This window comes from Muscardinus avellanarius (assembly GCF_963383645.1).
Source record: "Muscardinus avellanarius genome assembly, chromosome: 9".
NCBI classification, from domain to species: domain Eukaryota; kingdom Metazoa; phylum Chordata; class Mammalia; order Rodentia; family Gliridae; genus Muscardinus; species Muscardinus avellanarius.
Window position 1 is genome coordinate 13,625,977 of NC_137795.1, and position 20,100 is coordinate 13,646,076.

The 20,100-nt window shown below is 40.3% G+C and overlaps 1 protein-coding gene across 1 annotated transcript in view; it reads left to right on the forward strand.

The window, feature by feature from the left end:
* Window positions 1–20,100, forward strand: part of ABCA13 (ATP binding cassette subfamily A member 13) — a gene marked incomplete at both ends in the record, with an annotated part of 326,203 nt that overhangs the window by 185,201 nt on the left and 120,902 nt on the right. Inside the window, 1 exon segment of the mRNA XM_080701162.1 lies at window positions 18,821–19,073. Coding sequence (XP_080557288.1) covers window positions 18,821–19,073 — 253 coding nt within the window.

Below are 20,100 nucleotides of genomic sequence, written 5' to 3' on the forward strand. Positions count from 1 at the left end.
TGGAGATGGAACTCAGGGGTGTTTTACCTCCATGATACACCCCCAGCCTTATTTTTTATTCTTTGTTTTGAAATGAGGGCCCACTAAGTTGTGGAGAGCCTAAGTAACTGAGGCTAGCCATGAACCTCAAATCCTCTTGTCTCAGCCTCCCAAGTACTGGGATTACAAGCATGCGTAGTTTTCCAAGGTTCACTTGTATTGTAGCGTGTGCCATTACTTTATATATTTTTATTGCCAAATAATATTCCATCAGGTTGTTCATACCACATTTTCTCTGTCCATTCTTCAGTTGATGAGCATTTGAGTTGTTTCTCATTGTTTTGGTATTATGAGTAAGCTGCTGGTAACAATCTATTCACATCCTCATATGTCCTATCGTGTTGTTTTTTGTGAACATTTTCTTCTGTGTATACCTCTAGGACAGCGGTTGGTTGATTACTTTCTTCATCATTTGAGTAAGTACCAGACGATTCTAAAGCATCTACACCTTACATTTCCACCAACTGTGTATGAAATTCTAATTTTTCCCTGTGCTCACAACACTAATGATTACTCAGGTTGACCATCTTCTCATGTGCTTATTGTTATTAGTAAATCTCTGAAGAAGTGTCCACTCAAATCCCTGGTTCATTTTTAAAAACTTTTTATTGGTGTATTGTACTCGTACATCTTAATGGAGTACAAGATGGTCCTGGTTCAGTTTTGAGTAGGGTTGATCTTTTGTCTTGCTTGCTTTTGTTATTGTTGTTGAGTTGTTTCTGGAAGTTAATGCCAGGTAACTGTTTAAAGAGGAGCAAACTATTTATGCCTGTTATGTGCACCTGTCCTTCAGTGCTGGTTACTCTGTGTCTTTCCTGGCCAGCAGTCACTTTTCCGCACCTTGACAAACAGGTATGGAATATCTTTATTTAGTGGTCACTTGAATCTTGTTATATCAGCCGGTGTAGGACTTTAGGTATTCTCAGTTCTTTTGGGGATTTTAGTTTTATCTGGGGCCCTGTAGATTTGTGCTTTTTCTTTCTTTTGATTTCTTTTTGCCAGTTTTAAATGCTTTAGCTTCTCAAAGAGTATTATGTCAGCTTCATATAAGGGCCTTTTTAAGCTGTCGAAGCTGAGCATTTTTTTTTTTTTTTTTTACAAATTTCAGTTCATCTTTTAGTTTAGTGGTTATTTGATATTTCCTTCCTTTATGTCTCATTTATTTTACTCTACACATCAAGATAAAAAACAGACAGCACTGCCAATTCTTTGTTTGGAAATATCCTTAGTTGAATATCTACCTTTGTTGCTTACAAATCCCTTTCTCCACATAACTTCCAGGGACAATTTTGCTAAGTTTTCTAATGCTGCGTATAAACATATCCTTCCAACAGTCTCAAATAGCATGTCCCTTATTTCTTTCTAAATCCTCAGGGGCAGCATCTTTAAAGTTCCTATTTCTATTAACAGTCTTTCCAGGGAAATTTAGGCTTTCTTTATCATGTTCTTCAAAATTTTCTATCTGCTGCCTACTCTCTGATGTTAAACCACCCCTAAGTTGTTAAGTATTTTTTTATGGCATCCCTCCGTTTCCACTTACCAAAATTCCTATTAGTTTTCTACTGCTATTAGAAACTATCATCAAGTAAGCAGAATACATCATCAGATCATTTATACCTCACGGTTTAACCAGAGGCCTGAGTCAGCAGTGCTGGGTTCTCTGCTTAGCATTCCACAAGTCTGAAAGGCAGCCACTGTCCACGTGGCCCTCTTCCCTAGAGCTCAAGGTGCCCGAGTTTCTTTGAGGTACTTATCAATTTCAGTTCCTTGAGGTCTCCACTGTTTGACTGGGTGTTATTTGGGGAATGCACCTAGTTCCTAGAAGAAGCCGTCAGGTCTGAGCCATACTGCCCTTTCAAAATTGGGTTTTGATGAGCAAAAAAAGAAACCCCAAAGTGGGTTTCTTAATGAGCAGAAGTCTCTGTTTTAACTCATTTAAAAACAACTGAACAGGGAGCTTAATTTTATCTGCAATTTCTCATAGTCTTCGCCACATATGCCTAATCACGAGAGCGACAGCCGTCACATTCACGGTCTGCACTCAGGGTCTGCATAGGGACTGGAGTCGTTGTGAGTCATTTCAGATTTGAACGTACCCAGACAGACAGCATCATGACACGCGAAACCCCATTTTCTCAACTGGAACCCCCTAATTCAAATTAGCCTTTTAAATTTCCTCCATTGTAATATTATTGTTTCTTTACCTTTTCCTCATGAATCACACATTTTTAAGAACAGTATTTTAGATTTATTTCTCCCATGTAAACCGCATCTTCTTAGAGTAAATGGCCTCACTCATGATTGTACAACCAGGTGGGGCACATCTGTGTCAGCACCACCCAGATGAAGGTAAGACAATCCTGACCATTCAGTAGACCCTCCTCGTGGCTCCGGGTGAGCACGATACCCACACGGATCCTCCTTCCACTTTAGAATTCCTGTGCCTGTGTTTGGATTTGATAGAAAAGGAATCATGCTGTTTGTACACGACTCTGTGATCTCTGTCTCTCTCTCTCTGTCTCTGTCTCTCTCTGTCTCTGTCTCTCTCTCTCTCTCTCTCTCCTCTCTCTCTCTCTCCATTTTGTCAATTGATATTATGCCTTATGGAATTTTGATGTAATAATATTCCAATAGGTAAATCATGATTTATTTTGTTTACATTCTATCATTTATATAAACATTTTGCTTTAATAGATCATAGATGTTACTTTCTCTTCCAGTTCTTAGCATTTTGCCTAAACGTTTAGTATTCATTTTTCATAAGCTATATTAATTCATGACTTTTCTACAGAAGAATAAATGTAGAGAAAAATTATTTTTAGGTTCTCATAAACATTTTGTCCTCATGGAAGTCTAGAATAATTTACACTGAAAATGTATTGCCGACATACAATCTTTTCATTATGGTTTATATGTCTGCTTTGAAAAAAATGATAATTTTAAGTTCTAAATTAGGAAACACTAGGAAAATTTATGTGAATGTGTTAGAAGTGAAACAAGTACAAGAAAAACTAATGGTTTGTGTGGAAAATAGTGATGTTTTGAATGTAAGCAAGAATTCCTCAAGAAAGAAATTCCAATATTTTTCTATTGTCATTTAAAAATATAATTTAGAAATGTCAAAATGTCATTTTATTCATTATTCACATTACAAATCTTGAAACTAGAATATCATTTAGGAATATACTTAAGTATTACATTACTAAATAATAAATGAGTCCAAGAAACATTAAAGGAAATTTGGTATGAGATCACCTGCATTTTCTACTTTTATTTTATTCTGAAAAAATTTGTATACAAAACTCAACATAAAGCCTCTTAATCCAATGCATGTTCCTTATTATATATAATTTTATCATTCTTAGGTCAGGCCACTGGTGAATTTGTGATATATATATATATATATATACATATATATATATAAAACATTAATATATAATATTAATATGTATAATATATATTAATATTATATATATATATATTGTGTGTGTGTGTGTGTGTGTGTGTGTGTGTGTGTGTGTGTGTGTGTTATTGGAGATGAAACCCAGGGTCCTTCTACTTCTGGGCTATACTCCCAAAACTATTTTATATTTTATTTGGAAACAGGGTCTTGGTAAGTTGCTGAGAGCCTAAGTACCTGAGGCTGGCTTTAAACCTGCGTGTTCCTCCTGTCTCAGCCTCCCAAGTACTGGGATAAAAGCCCGGCTGTGTTAACATCTTCTAAATCAAGCAACATAGTACTTTTTTCTTGGTATGATCTACACTAGAGAAATTCAGTTTTTAGAACAACCATTAACACAAACCACTCTTCCTTCTGTCGGTGTCTTGGTAGATTATTCTTCTGATATTGATTTCTTTTTTGGCACACCTGTCTTGGGGGCACCCCTTTTTTCTAAAAATGCCGTATGTCTTTCAAGGACCGGCTCTCAAATAATTCACTGCTTGCTTCTCGGAGAGATTGACGACAACCAAATAAAATATAAAATATATACTTTTTAATCAGAGAGCCTCCAGTAGCTCCACAGAAATGAGTTATGAAGACGGATGCTTTGATCTGCACATTTGTCCTTGTGTCTGTGCTCAGGGGCGGGAGTCATTTCTTCCTGGAGGAAAACTAGCCAGGAGCTCCCAAGTGTATTAGACTCAGTGATGGGCACTGCACCGGCACTGACATTTCCTCACCGAAGCCTCACAGCCAGCTTGGAAACAAACATTTCCTTTCTCTGCTACTTGAATAAGAAGACTGAGGTATAGAATCCTGATCTGACTTGCTCCAACCCTCAGCGTTTCCAACTTGAAATTCCTCTTCAGCTATTAACAACTGCCATGGCTGTATCCTGATACATCTTCTCTCTTTTTAAAAGGCTTCTAAGTACTTGGGAGGCTGGGACAGGAGCAGCTCAGGCTCAAAGCCAGCCTCAGCAACTTAGTGAGGCCCTTAGCAACTTAGCCAACACTCTGTTTCAAAATAAAATATAAAAAGGGCTGAAGGTGTTGCTTGAAGGTAGAATACCCCTGGGTTCAGTCTCCAGGACCCAAAATAACAACAACACAAACAACATCATAGCTTTCCAAAGCCCAATAAATAATCCAATCAAGACAAGGGCAATTGAATTGAATAGTCACTTCACAAAAGAAGAACTACAAATGGCCAATAAATACATGAAAAAATGTTCAACATCATTATCAACCAAGGGTATGCAAATCAAAACTACACTGAAATTCCATCTAATCTCAATCAGAATGGCAGTCATCAAGAAGTAAAAAATAATGAATGTTGGCAAAGATGTGGGGAAACAGAAACTCTTCTGCAGTGTTGGTGGGATTGCAAATTAGTTCAGCTGCTATGGTTGGTTCTCAGTGTGGAGACTTCTCAGAAAACTGGAAACGGACCCTCCTTAAAATCCAGCTATGCCACTCCCAGGCATCTTTCCGAAGGGGCCCAAATCAGAGGACTACAGTAATATATGCATATCCATGCTCATAGCATCACAGTTCACAGTAGCCAAATCATGGAACCCACCTAAGTGTCCATTAACAGATGAATGGATTAGAAAATTATGGGATATCCACACAATAGGATTTGATTCAGCAATAAAGAAGAACAAAATTATGCCATTTGCCAGAATATAGAAGGACCTGGATAATATGTTAAGTGAGATTAGACAGTCACAGAAAGTGAAGGGTCGTGTGTGCCCTCTAGTATGCACAAGCCAGGGAGCAATTGAGACACCAGAGTGGGGGGAAGAACCTCAGTGGAGCCAGGGAAGTGACCCCAGGATAGAGGAGGGAGAAGAGAGGGGTTCCACGAAGGAATTACTACCATTGGCTAAGTGTACATTTGTGAAAATACCAATGTCAGTCTCAGAACTCTGTAGTAGGAAGGGGGGAGATAGTAAGCCAGTAGGGGGCCCCCAAGCGTTGTGTGCGTGCTTGTTACTGTCAACACGATTTATATTGCATTATGATGTGTGACTCTAATGCAACAATAAAATCATTAAAAATGCTTTAACAATAAAAATAATATTTGAAATATACATACAAAACTGGATTAACTACTTGGTTTCCTGACACAATTTAGTTATATTGCATCACAATGATGACTGGACATTGTGTTAAGATGCAGGTTACTAAGCTGCACCGCTAAGTGAAACAGGGTCTTGGCTAAGTTGCTAAGGGCCCTTGCAGGCCTGATGGGATCTGAGAAAATGATTTTTCTGAGAAGCTCCCGGGGATGCTCTCAGTCCACACACAGCACTTCGAGGTACACAAACTTGATGAGAGAGTAGAAGGAGAAATAGATGTAGCTTAATAAATCCGGAGTCTTCTCAGTGTTCATGCTCTTTTCTAAAAGTGCACTGGTGTTATGGACTGATCTGTATCTTCCTAAATTCACACGTTGAAGTTTTACTCCCTATACCTCAGCATATAGCTGCATTTGGAGACAGAACTTTTAAAAAAGTTAGTTAAGGTGAAATTTGGTCACTGGGGTGTGTCTTGATCCAACATGGCTGGTGTTTCCACATGAAGAGATCAGGACCCAGGCATACACAGAAGAATGCCCCCGTGAAGACACCGGGAGAAGGTGCACACTAGGAGAGAGCCCTGCCTACATCTCAACCAGGACTTGGAGCCTCCAGAAGAGACAGCTGCTGTCTGCTGTTGGAGCTGTGCATCTGGGCTACTGATTAAGCGGAAGCAGACAGCAAACCTGGATGAGTCCCTCCCTCCTGGAGCTCCAGCCTGTGGCCAATGGATTATGTTGCCCATGAATTCTAAGCCCCCAACAGCCCAGCTTGGCATCTTGCATGTCCATAGCATTCTACCTGAAAGCGGATTCAAGATTCCCTGTCTGGGGGCGCTGGCCCATCCCTTATTATGCTTCTGACCTCTGTTGGATGTTGACTTCTCTGGGCGCTCTCTACCCTCCTGAGCAGAGCACTAGCTTTCTGTCTTGCTGCTCCCATGCTTATTTTTATCCTTGCTTCATTCAGAGGAGTGACTCTGCAGTTTGTTTGTTTCTTACTGAATGGTCTTTATTCTCCTCCAGTAGATTCAGTGTTTTTATCATCTGGTGCGTTCAGGATATATTCTCAGTAATAAAGCTCCCAGTCCTGCCCAGAAACCCAATCTAACTGCATCTCCCTGGCCAGCAGTCTCTTACAAGTGCCTAGCCATGTTCCTTGTTCCCTCTTCTCATGCTTCTGGCTCCTCTCTCTCATGTTTCCACAAAAGGAACTCCTTTCCTGCTTCTTAAAAGAAAATTAAATGGATGAAAATGTACACAACCTGCCACCCTTCCCATCTTTCTCCTTTTTTCTCTTTGATCCTCTTCCCAAGGAATACCAATTCTTCTGTAGCATGACTCCTTTTCTACCTTCCAGGGAATAATTTTTTGCTCTCTAATTTCAGCTTCTCCTTATTTCCTGAATATTTCCCTTTAAGGTTTAAAAAATCCTCATGGGTGTTCCTCTCTAAAGCCTCTCCCTTTCAATACCTCCCTAACTCCCTTTCCTGCAGAGCCAAGCATCTTTCTCAAGAGCTGTCAAGATGTGCTCTGATTCCCTGTCCTCTCTCACCTGTGTCTCAGTCTCCTCAGGTGAGTTTCATTCTCCTTCTGTTTGTTTTTTGTCATGGACAGCTCATGTAACATATAGTAATGAGGTTGAAGCCAGAGACCCCTGCCGAAATAAGTATTTTCCCATGCTATTCTCTCAGAAATATTCGATGTTTTTATATCTTCCTGGATTCAAATTCTGCCCACCCACTCCTAAGACAGTACATGGCCAGGACCCTCACCTGCTTCCCTTCCACTCCTCTTTCAGTCCATCGGACATATCTAGCTTCTACTCAGAATCTTCACAACTGCTCTTCTGCTGCTCTGAGGTCTGTCATCTCCCCTCCTCCAAGCTCATCTCCCTCCTCCAAGCTCATCTCCCTCACTGCATTGCTTTAAGTTTCTCTTTTGCATAATCTTCTCCAACTCACCAGACCGTGTCAGATCACGCTTGGAAAGTGGGCCTTTCTTAGCCACAGTGACTGTTGCATTTAAATAGTTAAATGGATTTGCTTAATATCTGTGTCCATTCAAATAACGTAAGCCCAAGGGACCAGAGCCTGGAGCCAGCCCTTTTATGGCTGGATCCCTATCACTGAACGCAGTGCCCTTTCATGACAGGCAGATAATTTGTGTTTATTGCCTAACTGCAAAAGAATGAGTAGGAACTTCTATGTTCCTACTCATGTGCAGGCAGAGGGTGACTATGTAGCCTCACCTGGGCTCACCTGCTGGGCTTCTGGCTTGCATGGGTGAGGCATGCACTTGACATTTGGAGGCCCTAACCCCATGCCCCGTCTTACCTGTGGGATCACAGCCTGACAGTGCCAGCCACACAGGAGCTATCATCATGGGTACGATGTTCACAACAGAGTGCAAGAGAAGGGACTTTTTAAAGAAGTATTAATAATCACCTGTGTACTTGTTAAAAAAGCATATTCTTAGGCCCAACCTTCACACATTTTGATTCTGAAGATTTGAGCATTTACATTTTTTAACAAGTGCCCCAAATCCTTATGATTTAGATTGCCTGTGGTTACTACTATTAATAAAAACCCTATTAGAGTCTTCTTAAGCTTAAAGTTCACAGGAAAGATCACATATCCATATAGTACTGGAAAACCTGGAAAACATGCTTATTTTCTCTAAGGCATAGCCGTGACTTTTGTCTTTTATTTTTTTTTTGAAGCTTTGTCCCCTCATGTGAGATCTGAGATTGTGTTTAATTTTTCAGCTCTATGCCTTTTAAGTACCACTTTACATAAAATTCTTCTTTTTTTTTTCTCCTTCCCACAGTTGAATCCTCTGTGTTTTCTTCCTGCTACTTCTGGTGACGGAAAGCAGTTTTGGCTGTGATTAGTTTGAAGGGTCTGCCACCTTTCTTTTGATTTTTAAGATAATTCTTTTTGTGCCGTCCATCTTAGGTGGGGCTGCTGTAATGCTGTACCTCTTCAAAGAGCTGTTCCAAATTCTGTGTGTGTCTCCTAAGCTCCACCACAGTGTTAAACCCAAAGCACTGCTGTTTTTTTTTTGTCCACATTTCCTTGAACTTAAAAAACCATTCTCCCTGCAAACCAAGGTGGGGAGGGAACCTGGCTGCTGCCAATTATACATGCCAAAGAAGGTTTGTTTTCCACCGGTAGCTAAAATCAGCAGAGAGCTAACGGCAGGGTGCTCTGCAGAACAGAGTCTGCCAAAATAAAATAGAATTGAAATAGACTTGGGCAGGATAAACGCTTGCGGCAGGTGCCAGGAATCAGCAACTTCTAACGGGGGCAGTGGGATGTCTAGAAAGTGTGTGGAGTTGTAATTCTTGCAGCCCTGCAGATCAGAGCTGCCAAACAATGCTCCTCAGGCTGGTGATGAATGGTTCCAATTTGTATTTCCAGAGCTGGAATATGGTATTTATTTGAAATATGTGACAAAGGTGAGCTTCCCTCATCTTAAGTGTAGTCATTGCCTCAAATGTAATGATGGAGCTAGTTGGATAATTCAGATGGGACCAGTTCTGGGTAGCCCTGGTGGACATATCTATCTCTAGTAAGCTAAGATGAGCTTGTCCTGAGCACTTCAATTCCTCCTCAGCATTCACTTTCTCACTAAGCCAGCTGAGTAAGGCATTCTGAACTGACTACTGGTTGAATAACTCTTGTCCAAAGTGCTTGGGACCAGAGTGTTTCACATTTCAGACTTTTTCAGATTCTAGAGTATTTGCATATGCATAATGAGATATCCTGGGGATGGGACTCAAGTCTGAATATGAAATTCATTTATGTTTCATACACACTTTATACACATTGCCTGAAGGTAATTTTACACAATATTATAAACAATTTGTTTCGTGAAACAAGGTGTCTTGGTATGGAATTTCCCACAGGTAGCGCCATTCTAGTGTACAAAATGTTTTGCATCTTGGAGCATTTCAGAGTTTGGATTTTGGAATTAAGGATGCTCATCCTACCTGTACCTCAGTTTCATCCTATTAGCCAGCTCCTTAAGCTTATCGCGGCTGGAAGCTTGAGTGGCTTAACATACAAATATTGCTCTTTTTTCTGGTTCCCTAGTAAATTTTCTGTTCCCTAGTAAATAGAAATGCTTGGGAATATGGCGAGCAGCTGTATTTATCTCTCTTAAGAGATAACCACAACTCAAAAGCATGGCTTTGCTTTGTCGAGTACTTTAACCTTGTGGTTTGTACTCTGAAAATTGAGGATTTATCTTCTCAATCATCTACACTGAGTTTCCTAAAGCTAAGTCACTCCTAGTGCTTTCTCTCCTGTCTTCAAGAAGCTAATCAAAATCATTAAAAGCAAAATATTAAATCTACTTGCATCAACCTGAGTAGCTATGGAAGACATTATATGAATGAATGTTGTAATACACTAATCATAGGGTACTGTAGATAGAAGTGTTTAAATCACAGTGTTGTATGTCATGCATGCACCCATTAGACAAGACTGCCAAAGCTGAGGGTAGAACTGAGAAATTACAGGAGCTGGAAGGAATGCACAGGTGGAATTCGTGTTCTGGGTGGAAGAATGGACCTAGGAGGAAGGAAAGCCTCCACTCAGTCATGTAGATGAGGATAGATAAGGATGTGGAATCCAATATAGGTCAGTGTTCATGTCCATTCATTCATTCTTCAGACCTTATTGGGCATCTCATTTGAGCTGGAGAGTGCTTAAAAGCCTGGGATAGGATGCACTAAACTCACTCTTTCCAGTCACAAAAACCTCATGGCCTCTGAAAGGGAAAGATCGTTGAAGGAGAGAGGGAGAGGACCACAGAGTTCAGGATGAAGAAAGGATTCAGCCATGGGTCTTCTCTTTTGGCTTAATATTAGCTCTCGCTGCTCTGGGTGCCACCTGGGTGCTCCCTTTGCATCATCATTAATACTTTACCAAAGAACTGTGACGGCCAGTCATCACACAAGCAATGCCTGATAGCACAGGACTTGGATTGAGATCCGGACCAGGGTGCAGCAGAGGGAGCCCTGACTCCATTTCCCTAACTACCTATGGGAACTGTGAAACATGCTAAAGCTTGGAGGCCTGGCATGGGGCACTTTAGAGAAGGGGGAGAGCCCAGCATTTGGTGCATTTCAGAGAAAAAACAGGCATTGTGTTTTGGTGACTCACCCAGGTAGTAGAAGTACCTAGAGATACCGCCAGGTCTGCACTCGGCTTCCCTGGACGTCATACCACCATGTGTTCACAGGGGCCTTAATCAAAAGAGTGTCAGCAATCTTTAACTTACTCAAAACTGTGGCTGGGCTGGAGGGGTGACCCTGTTCCAAAGTAAAAATCCCAATTTGTTTTTAACATTTTGGCTTTTGCAATCATAGTGCTTTTCAAACAATCACGTCAATTTATAAATCAGCTAGCTCTATAGCAGCTGGAAGCTTGAGTGGCTTAACATATAAATATTGCTCTTTTTTCTGGTTCATTTTTATTAACTTTTTAAAAATTATGCCTTAATACTTATTATAAAAAGTGAATATGTTATTAGATATTGTAAAAAATTGGACAAGACACAATTATGAGATTCTCAATAGAACAGTTTAAATAAATATAGTCTTTATTTATTAGTTTCTATAAAAAACTGAACATAATTAATATAGATTTTGGTTTAGAAAAGTATATTTAGCCAGGATACAGTAACCTAGCATGGTTTCAAAATTTGCATATGTCTGTCTGTATTAGTATGCTTAATATTTAATACATAATTGTATTTTAAGCTTTATGTTATATTAGTAAGTGCCAGAAAACATTTTCATTTTCTTTTTTATTCTCTTTACTCCTCATTCCCTTTCTCCTCCTTGCTTATTTCCTAATAACAAGACATTTGATCTTGCTGGTCTTCTTGGGAGATTGCTACTGTTGCAAATGAGACAATTTAGTCCTTATTTGTATAAATACCACACAAGTATCATTTTACAAAAATTAAACACTAACACATGCAAGATCTTAATTTTATAAATCACAAAACTGAGGAAAAATGACATGCTCTTGAGGTTCAGGGGTTCTAGGATGAGCTAGGGCTGGAATTCAGGCACCCTGTCCTTGGCTGGTGGGTTGTGTGGCTTCTCCTGTGAGACTTTGCTAGTCCATCCATCTTCCAAAGGACTCTACTCACTTAATGAAGCTATATTGCCCAAGGAGACCGGCAGAATGGTTAGGGGTCCCATATAGCTCACTTGATCCCATTGTCCTGGAGTGGTGAGAAACAGATGCAGAGGTTGGTACCTTTTCGCCCTAAAGATAACTTTGAAGTCCAAAAGCAGGGCTGAAGAAGACAATAGGAAAGAGCCCCCCGTGTCCTTTCTGAAAGAGCTTGGCAGTTCTGCTTCATCACCTTGTCCCTGCATGAGGTCTGCTCAGTCTCTGGCCTGTCCTATATGCTTTGATTATCCTCCATGTCTTGTCAGCACATGTCTCTTGAATTGTGACTCCTTGGCTCCAGTGGCCTTGTGGAGAAAGTCCCTATGACCATTAAACACTCCACTGCAGTGGTCAGGGTTTGATGACATTATTTTTTGCCTTAAATGTTTCATATGCTTTCATTGGTACATTGTAGTCTCCCATCATAATTGTACATGAGAGTGATAAGGACATGCATTCATACAGCCCTTGGTGAATCTCCCCTGGCTCCTTCCCCATTCCTCCCCTTCCCGTACATGATACTGAGGTTGGCATTCGTAGTTACACGTATGTACCTAACATCAGTGGCACTCATTAATTCTCCCTCCTTACCACCACCTGTCTAAGATCATGGGAGATCTTTCCATCTTCTAAGATCTTCAATTTCTTTCATAATTTGTATTTTTTAAAATTTTCATTTTGTGGTACTGGGGTTCCTGGAAGCCCTTCTACCTCCGGGCTACACTCCCAGACCTATTTTTTTAAATATATTTTTTTATTTGGAAACAGGGTCTCTTAAGCCAGTGCGGCTGGCTTAGAACCCGAGCGATCCTCCTGTCTCCGCCTCCCAAGCGCAGGGATTACAAGCGTGTGCCACCACACCTGGCCTTAATAAATTTTTTAATTAAGTGTTTTATAATTTTCATTATAGAGGTCTTTTACATCCATGGTTAGGTTTATTCCTAGGTATTTTATTTGTTTAAGGCTTTTGGGAATGGACTTTTTTTGGATTTCTTTCTTAGTGAATTTATGTTTGGCATATGGAAAAGCTATTGGTTTTTGTAGGTTGATTTTGTATCCTCTTCTTGGATGACTTTGTTAATCAGCTCTAAAAGTCTTTTGGTTGAGTTTTTGGGAGTCTTCGAAGTATGGCGTCATATTATCTACAAATAGAGATAATTTTAATTCTCCTTTTCCTATTGTTATTTATTTGATTTCCTTCTCTTGCCATATCATGTTGGCTAGAGTTTTGAGTACTGTATTGAGGAGTGGTGATAGATGGCATTCTTGTCTTGTTTCTGGTTTTAAAGGGAATTCTTACAGTTTTTCCACATTTAGTATGATGTTGGCTTTGGGTTTATTGTATATTGCCTTTATGATATTGAGGTAAGTTTCTTCTAGAACTAAGGATTAAAATTGTATGATTATCTCAATAGATGCTGAAAAAGCATTTGTCAAAATTCAGCACTTGTTCATGTTAAAAATACTACTGGCATGTTTTGATTACATATTTGACTCTATTCCAAGACCAGGAATTCCTTCAGAACTTTGTTCATGTAGATAACCTAAGGCCTGCAGCAGTACTGCACTCACTGAATTTCATTCCTTGCGATTCAAATTATTTTACAACTTCTCCTGCACTTACTTTAATTATAAATCAACAAAATATTTGAACTATATGATTTTAAAGATCGTTTTCAGTTTTAGTAATTCAGTAAACAGAGGATTATTATTTTTATCTCATGGACTGTGGTTTATTTTCTGAACAAGTATATGTATTTCGGAAGTAACAAGATGAGTAATATTCATTATTGAAAAACCTCAATAAGTTGTGAAAAGGAAAATTAAAACAGCCATATCACCACACAAATAAATATAAATCTTTAAGTAGGTTGAAAAATGCTCCCATATCCATAACCTTTTTGAAATAAAGACTCCTTCTTTGTCAAGTAGTACTCAGAGTATATAAATTGTTTGTTAAAAGGCAATTTTTCACTGGAATTATATATACCGTACTTTATTTTTCTAGTTTAAATCAGCCACTTTAGTAAATAGCATTCATTCTATCTGCATTATTTTATAACATTTTTCATCTGAATATTTAATGTTTTAATCCTTTATTTTTTGCTTAGTGTGTTCGATAATGCTTTGGGTCAAATTCCCTTCCATCTGTTTTATTGAACTATTTTCCATGTTTTATATAATATTTTTTCAATAGGTGATAATAATTTACTTTAAATTGCTTTATTCTCTTACAAAATTCAATAAATAATTTCCATACCACTGAATATTTAGTAAGTAATATATTGTACTGTATGGTGGTTTGAGCTCCCTAATCTGAAATTCATAATGCTCCAAATTCAAATAAGTTTCTAATGCTGACAAAATGTCACAGGTAAAATTTCCATATGTAATCTCATGTTATGAGCTACATTCAAAACACAGGCATGCTAAAAATATTCTATATAATTAATTTAGGCTATGTGTGCACTATGCATTTGATTTATAAATAAATTTGGTGGTTAGACTTGGGGCCCATTCTCTTTATGTATATACAAATACCCTTTAATCTGAACAAAATCTGAAATCTCAGATAGTTCTGGTCCCCAATATTTTTGGGTAGGGGATGCTCCACCTGCGTTGTAACTGTTTCTATTAACCCCATGCATTAGGCATTTGTTCACAACCACCTGATACTGCTGTCTGTAAGATATAATAATACCTTGCTTTTGGTAGTTGATTTTTATATTTTTAATAACACAACTCTTCCATTGGAATTAAGCAGATCAGAGAATTTTCATATTTATGTTCCCTAAACGACAGTAGGGACCTGTCTTCTCACTTAGCAGTAGGTAAAGAGAAGGCCCACTTCCTTAGATTTCTCAATAATATTAGTTGTTACCTTTACCCTATGGATGATTTGTAAGGACAAATTATTGTTATATAAGAGTTGTACATTGGCTCTTTTCTACATCTTTTATTTTATTTGTGTGTGTGTGTGTGTGTGTGTGTGTGTGTGTGTGTATCTGGGGATGGAATCTAGGGGCATTCTACATGTGAGCTATACCCTCAGCACTATTATTTATTTATTTATTTATATATTTATTTAGAAACAGGGTATCACTAAGTTGCAGAGAGCCTCACTAACACTAGCCACAAACCTGCAATCCTTCTGATTCAGTCTCCCAAGTACTGAGTCACTAGTCCAGCTCTCTTTTCTAGATCTTTTATGGACTGCGTATTCATGCATTCTGCATGTCTTTTTTTCTTTTGAAATATTTGCCTTATTTTTTTTATCAATCTGTAAACATTACATTGATAATGCTTCACTTTAAAAGAACATTTAGATGAACTTGGCAATATGATTTTCATATTCTGAGCCCTTGGTATTGTAAGCTGTTCCTTGGTAGTTGTTAATGTTTAAATAATTGCAGCCACCTGACCAGAAAAGAATAGAAGGAAGAAAGAAAGGAAAGAAGGAAGGAAGGAAAGGAAAAAGAAAGGAAGGAAGGAAGGGAAGAGAGGAAGAAAGGAGAGAAAAAAGAGAACATCTTTGGTCATATTCCTTGAGTGATTTGACGGCCAGAGTAGATGGGAATGCATAATTGTGGATGTAACTAGAGTCCTTGAATATAATTGCATTCATAAGTCAAATAAGACAATTCGTAACAATTTGGTCCAGCATTTTAATTTTGTCTGTTAAATTATTCATGTGAATATTTTTATAAGTTTAGCCATGAATATTTGATTGGTGGTGAATTCATAACCATAAACTATCTTAGCCTTTTATTTTCCTCATTTATGTCCAATTAACATATATGGGAAGGTGAGCAAAATTAATTCTTTCACACACACCTTTCCCCAGAATTATTGATGCTGTCTGATGAACATTTACAATGACTAGGGTTCATCATTATGCCTGTTTTGATAGTTTAATAAGCATTCTAATAATAATTTTTGTTATCTGGAAGGAAAATAAGTATTTTACAACTGAGGAAATGATATTCAGAGAGGTGAACAATTTTTCCAGAAATCACTTGGCATGATGGTGGCTAAAATTGGATTCACATCCAGGTGAAGATGAATTAAGTTTTGTGCACCCCACCATGATGCCATGATGCCATGATGCTCAGAGTGGTCCTCCATGAATAAAGCCAGTGGCAGCAAGCACCACCAATTCTCTGTCTCTACTTCTCTGCTTCTCCATCACTAGGGCCACACTGCTGAGTAGACGTCCACCATTCTCTTTCCTGCTATGTGAGCAGGTGTTTGCAGATTTCTGTCTGTTGCACAGATATATGTGAAGGTGCAGAGTTTGACAGGCTGCTAGTGTGGATGGCTAGACGTGAACATCAGGAGATGCTATCTGAAGGCTAATCTGTGGATTGCGATTTCCTGCAGACGATAACTGGGGGCGGGGGGGGGGGGAGTTACAGAACCTACCAGGGACCTTTCAATTAAGCATGAACAGAATCAGGCTGCTACTTGGCAGGAGAAAAAGTTCCTTGGTCAAAAGCCGGTGAAGACATAAAATAATTATTTCAATAGTTACTTTTAGAAATCCAAGAAATGGGCAACCCCAAATATCTCAAGTATTTTACCTTGAATTAGAGAACCCCTGTAATTATCATGTATCGACATACACAATACCATGGATTGGCACTATCCAACGTCATAGTTTCATACAGTTATCCAGAAGGGTATGCATAAAAAGGATCACCTTTAGTTTAAGAATATGCCCTTTCTAGCATTCAGTTCCATTATGGGCTTATTTAATAAGTGCTTTCTAAAAGCTGCATAGGATTCACATCAATCCGCTAGTATCACAGGCAAGCTAAGCTTCAGAATCCTTGGGAAGTTATAAAAAGCACATTTTTATCTCTGAGTCCTTGGGGATTCACATTTTCTTTCTCAGATGGGGTATAAAAACCAGCATTTTTGAAGTTTCCAGGTGGATCTGAAATGGCTTAAAATCACTCATAGGATCTCTGCTTATCGTGCAGGGAGGTGGGCCTACATCAGAACACACTGTGGTCAGGCAGCTCCTGGGCTCGCACCCTCAGGCCAGCGCAGGGCACCTAGGCCTTCTGACTTGGGTTCCAAACACCCTCCCGTTTCATCTCCTTCCTCTCCTCACACTTAGGTGCCACATTCAGACCCATCACAGCCAGGCACAGAAAGTGCTGTGCTTATTTGCATGTTCCTGCTGTGACCTTTAAAGATCCCTTTTCTTGTCTGTCTGAAACTTGTCAGATCTGAAGGGCCCCTTCCGAGTCTCCACAGCCCTGTCCATTCTTTCCTTGTTCTCCTTCTTGCCTTGGCATCCCTGGGGACTCATTCTTTGCTGCCCATTCAAGTTTGCCTACCTCTATTATGGTGCTTTATTCCAGTGTGTTCTGTACATTTATTTCTAATTAGCCCCTGTTATGCATTTTTAGGGCCAGAAACCAAATATCTCAGTGCCTGGAGCATACCAGGCCTTTAGTGAATACCTTAGACAAATAAGTTTAGGTACATGTTGTCATTCCTAAAGAACGTCGGCAGTTCTGGTTGTACCGCTTTTACAAATAGCATATCTTGTAAGACGGTAAAATTTCTTTAAAAAGAACTTGTTTGCTGCCTTTCCATGAACTGCCAGGTATCTGTAACAGTAGAATCAGTCTAGAACATCTGCTTTTCATAAGACTGCTTTCCGTGTAGAATACACTGTTGTATTTTCTGGAGACAGTTCTGATCACTGTTAGTCACTGGTTAGCGTGCACGCCAGGCCAGGCCCAAGCTCTTCTGGTGGGAAGAGCATTGAGCTTCCTCTTGTGATCTTGTGAACCCCTCCTGGCCTCTGGCCTCTGGCCTCTCTGCTTTCAGGGCCCAAGTATGGCAGGGAGAAACTGTTGTTCTGGGATTTGGGTGGTTCCATTTTTAGCCCCATGATGGTGGCTCTGATCATGTGAGACCCTTTTGGCTGCTGGCCTTGGTTCTTATAGTGCCCAAATATTACCAGGTAAGAGTTTATAGGCTTCTGAGTCTGCAGCAAGATTGGCTAAGTTATTTTACTGGGAAAACTATCCAACTACTGATTGGCTAAGCTGGTCTTTCCCAGGAGCCATGGTTCAAGGATTCAGTCCTGAATTAGAATCATCTGTAGCAACTTTGCTTCGGATGATTGCTCTAAACTGGAGCTTAGGTATAGAGGTATAGAGTTTCTTTCTTGTCTTTTTATTTTTTTCGGTACTGGGGATGGAACCCAGGGGCATCCTACCTCTAAGCTACACCCCCTACCCTAATTTTTATTCTTTATTTTGAAACAGGGTCTCACTGAGTTGCAAAGGGCCTCACTAAGTAGCAGCTGAGGTTGTCTGTGAACCACAATCCTCCAGTCTCAGCCTCCTGGATGCTGGGATTCCAAGCATGTGCCACCATGCCTGGCACAGAGTTTCTTTTGAGGAGTTCCTAACCGATCCCTCTTGAGGGAGTGCATCAAGATGATCAAAACCCTGAGTGCACAGCTTACAATTTGCTTTAAAGTTTTTTTTTTCTTTATTTTTTTGAAACAGGGTCTCACTAAGTTGTGGAGGGCCTCACTCTGTAGCTGAGATTGTCCGCAAACTGCGATCCTCTTGTCTCAGCCTCCCAAATGCTGGGATTACAAGTGTGTGCCACCATGTCTGGCTTCCTTTAGAGCTTTACTTGTTGACTTTGATGATGGCCGAGCAGCTCTTCTGTGCCTTGGCAGATGTACTAGGGAAGGCAAGTGACATGGTTCCTCCCTGTACCTGACTTGCTGCCCTGTGGCTTTCTCAGGAAAAACCTCTGCTTAAGAGCAGAGGGTAAAGACAGCAGAGGATGGGGGAGCCACAACAGAGAGAGCAGCCTTCCCGTCCCCCATTCCCGGCCACATGGCTCAGCACATCTGGATCTCACAGAGCTTCCTGCAGTCTTTGGTCTCTGATGCATCTGAGTCGGCCTGTGCATCAGCTTTCAGCCACTAAAGGTCAACACGAGGCCCAGAGGAAGAGAATCAGTAGAACCAGCCAGGTGCTGTTGAGCACATGGACGAGCTAACTGCCATCTTCCCCTCTTGCAGGTGGCTCTGAGCGGACCCTGCCTGCACTAATGCGTGGCCGCCAGCTGCTGCTGGCACAGGTGTTGGCCCTGCTGAGGAAGCGGCTGCGATGCACGCTGAGAGCCTGGAAGAGCACAGTCTCTGACCTGCTGCTGCCCGTCCTCTTCGTGGCCTTGGCCATGGGCCTGTTCATGGTGCGGCCTCTGGCGACCAGTTACCCTCCCCTCAAGCTAACGCCGGGCCACTATGAGAGGGCGGAAAGTTACTTTTTCAGGTAGGAAAAGATCCCTTTTAACTTCAAAATTACATTATGTTAGAGTTTGACCTGTTATGGACAGGATGTGTGTGTTTCTTCCTCAGATCACTTGTGAGAGTCAAATCGTTGGTGTTAGTACTAGAGGTGATCCTTTGGGTGAGGTCTGGGCCTGGGGAGTGTGGCTCTCATGAGCAGGATCGGTGCTCTCAGGAGATGCCAGGAAACTGGATTGACGTCTTCAGTCCGTGCTAGGACACTGCCAACACTCTGAACTACTTGAAGAGATGAGGCTACGATGCACCAGTAAAAAGATACTTAAAAAGGAACATTCCTTAGGACTTAAATTTAGTAGTTTTTTGATCAAAGCAAACCAGAAATGATTCATGAATCAGGCAGCTCCCAGAGCCAGAGCCTGAACTAAGACAAATAGTATTGTCTTTGATATTTTTACAGATTTCAAATACAGTTCTTCTATAAAAGGCTGGGAGCATAGCTGGGTTGTAGAACTCTTGCTTGTTGTGTCCAGGATCTGGCTTTGATTGGCAGCACCACACACGCCCATGCAGTTATAAGTGCTTTCATTATTTCTGAGGTCAGAGTATACAGGGATGAAGTCTGAGAAGGCCTTTTTTGTGGGAGGGGGCTGATTTAAAGCATATGCTGAGAGCTGATAGGCAGGGCTCGCTCCTGACCTCCTCATCACTGGCTCCTCCTCATAACAGCCAAGTACTTTTGGTGAAAGGGGCCTTGAGGCCACTGGCTGATACACACAGGGCCCGACTCCAGGCTCTTAGCTGGAAGTAGAAGGGCCAGAATTTTTAAGACTTTAGAAAAGCATATAAATTCTACCTTTTACTGAAATCCTTTATAGTTATATCTACGACGATAGCCCAGAACTGCACTCAGCTCTCTGCAAGGACCTGGATGACTCATGCTAAATGGACCAAGATCATAAACCTCTCCAAGCCAGTGTAGACCAGGATTTGCTGGCAATAAATTCACGTCTTGACACCCAGTGAATTAGTACAAAACTGTGTCAGAGTTT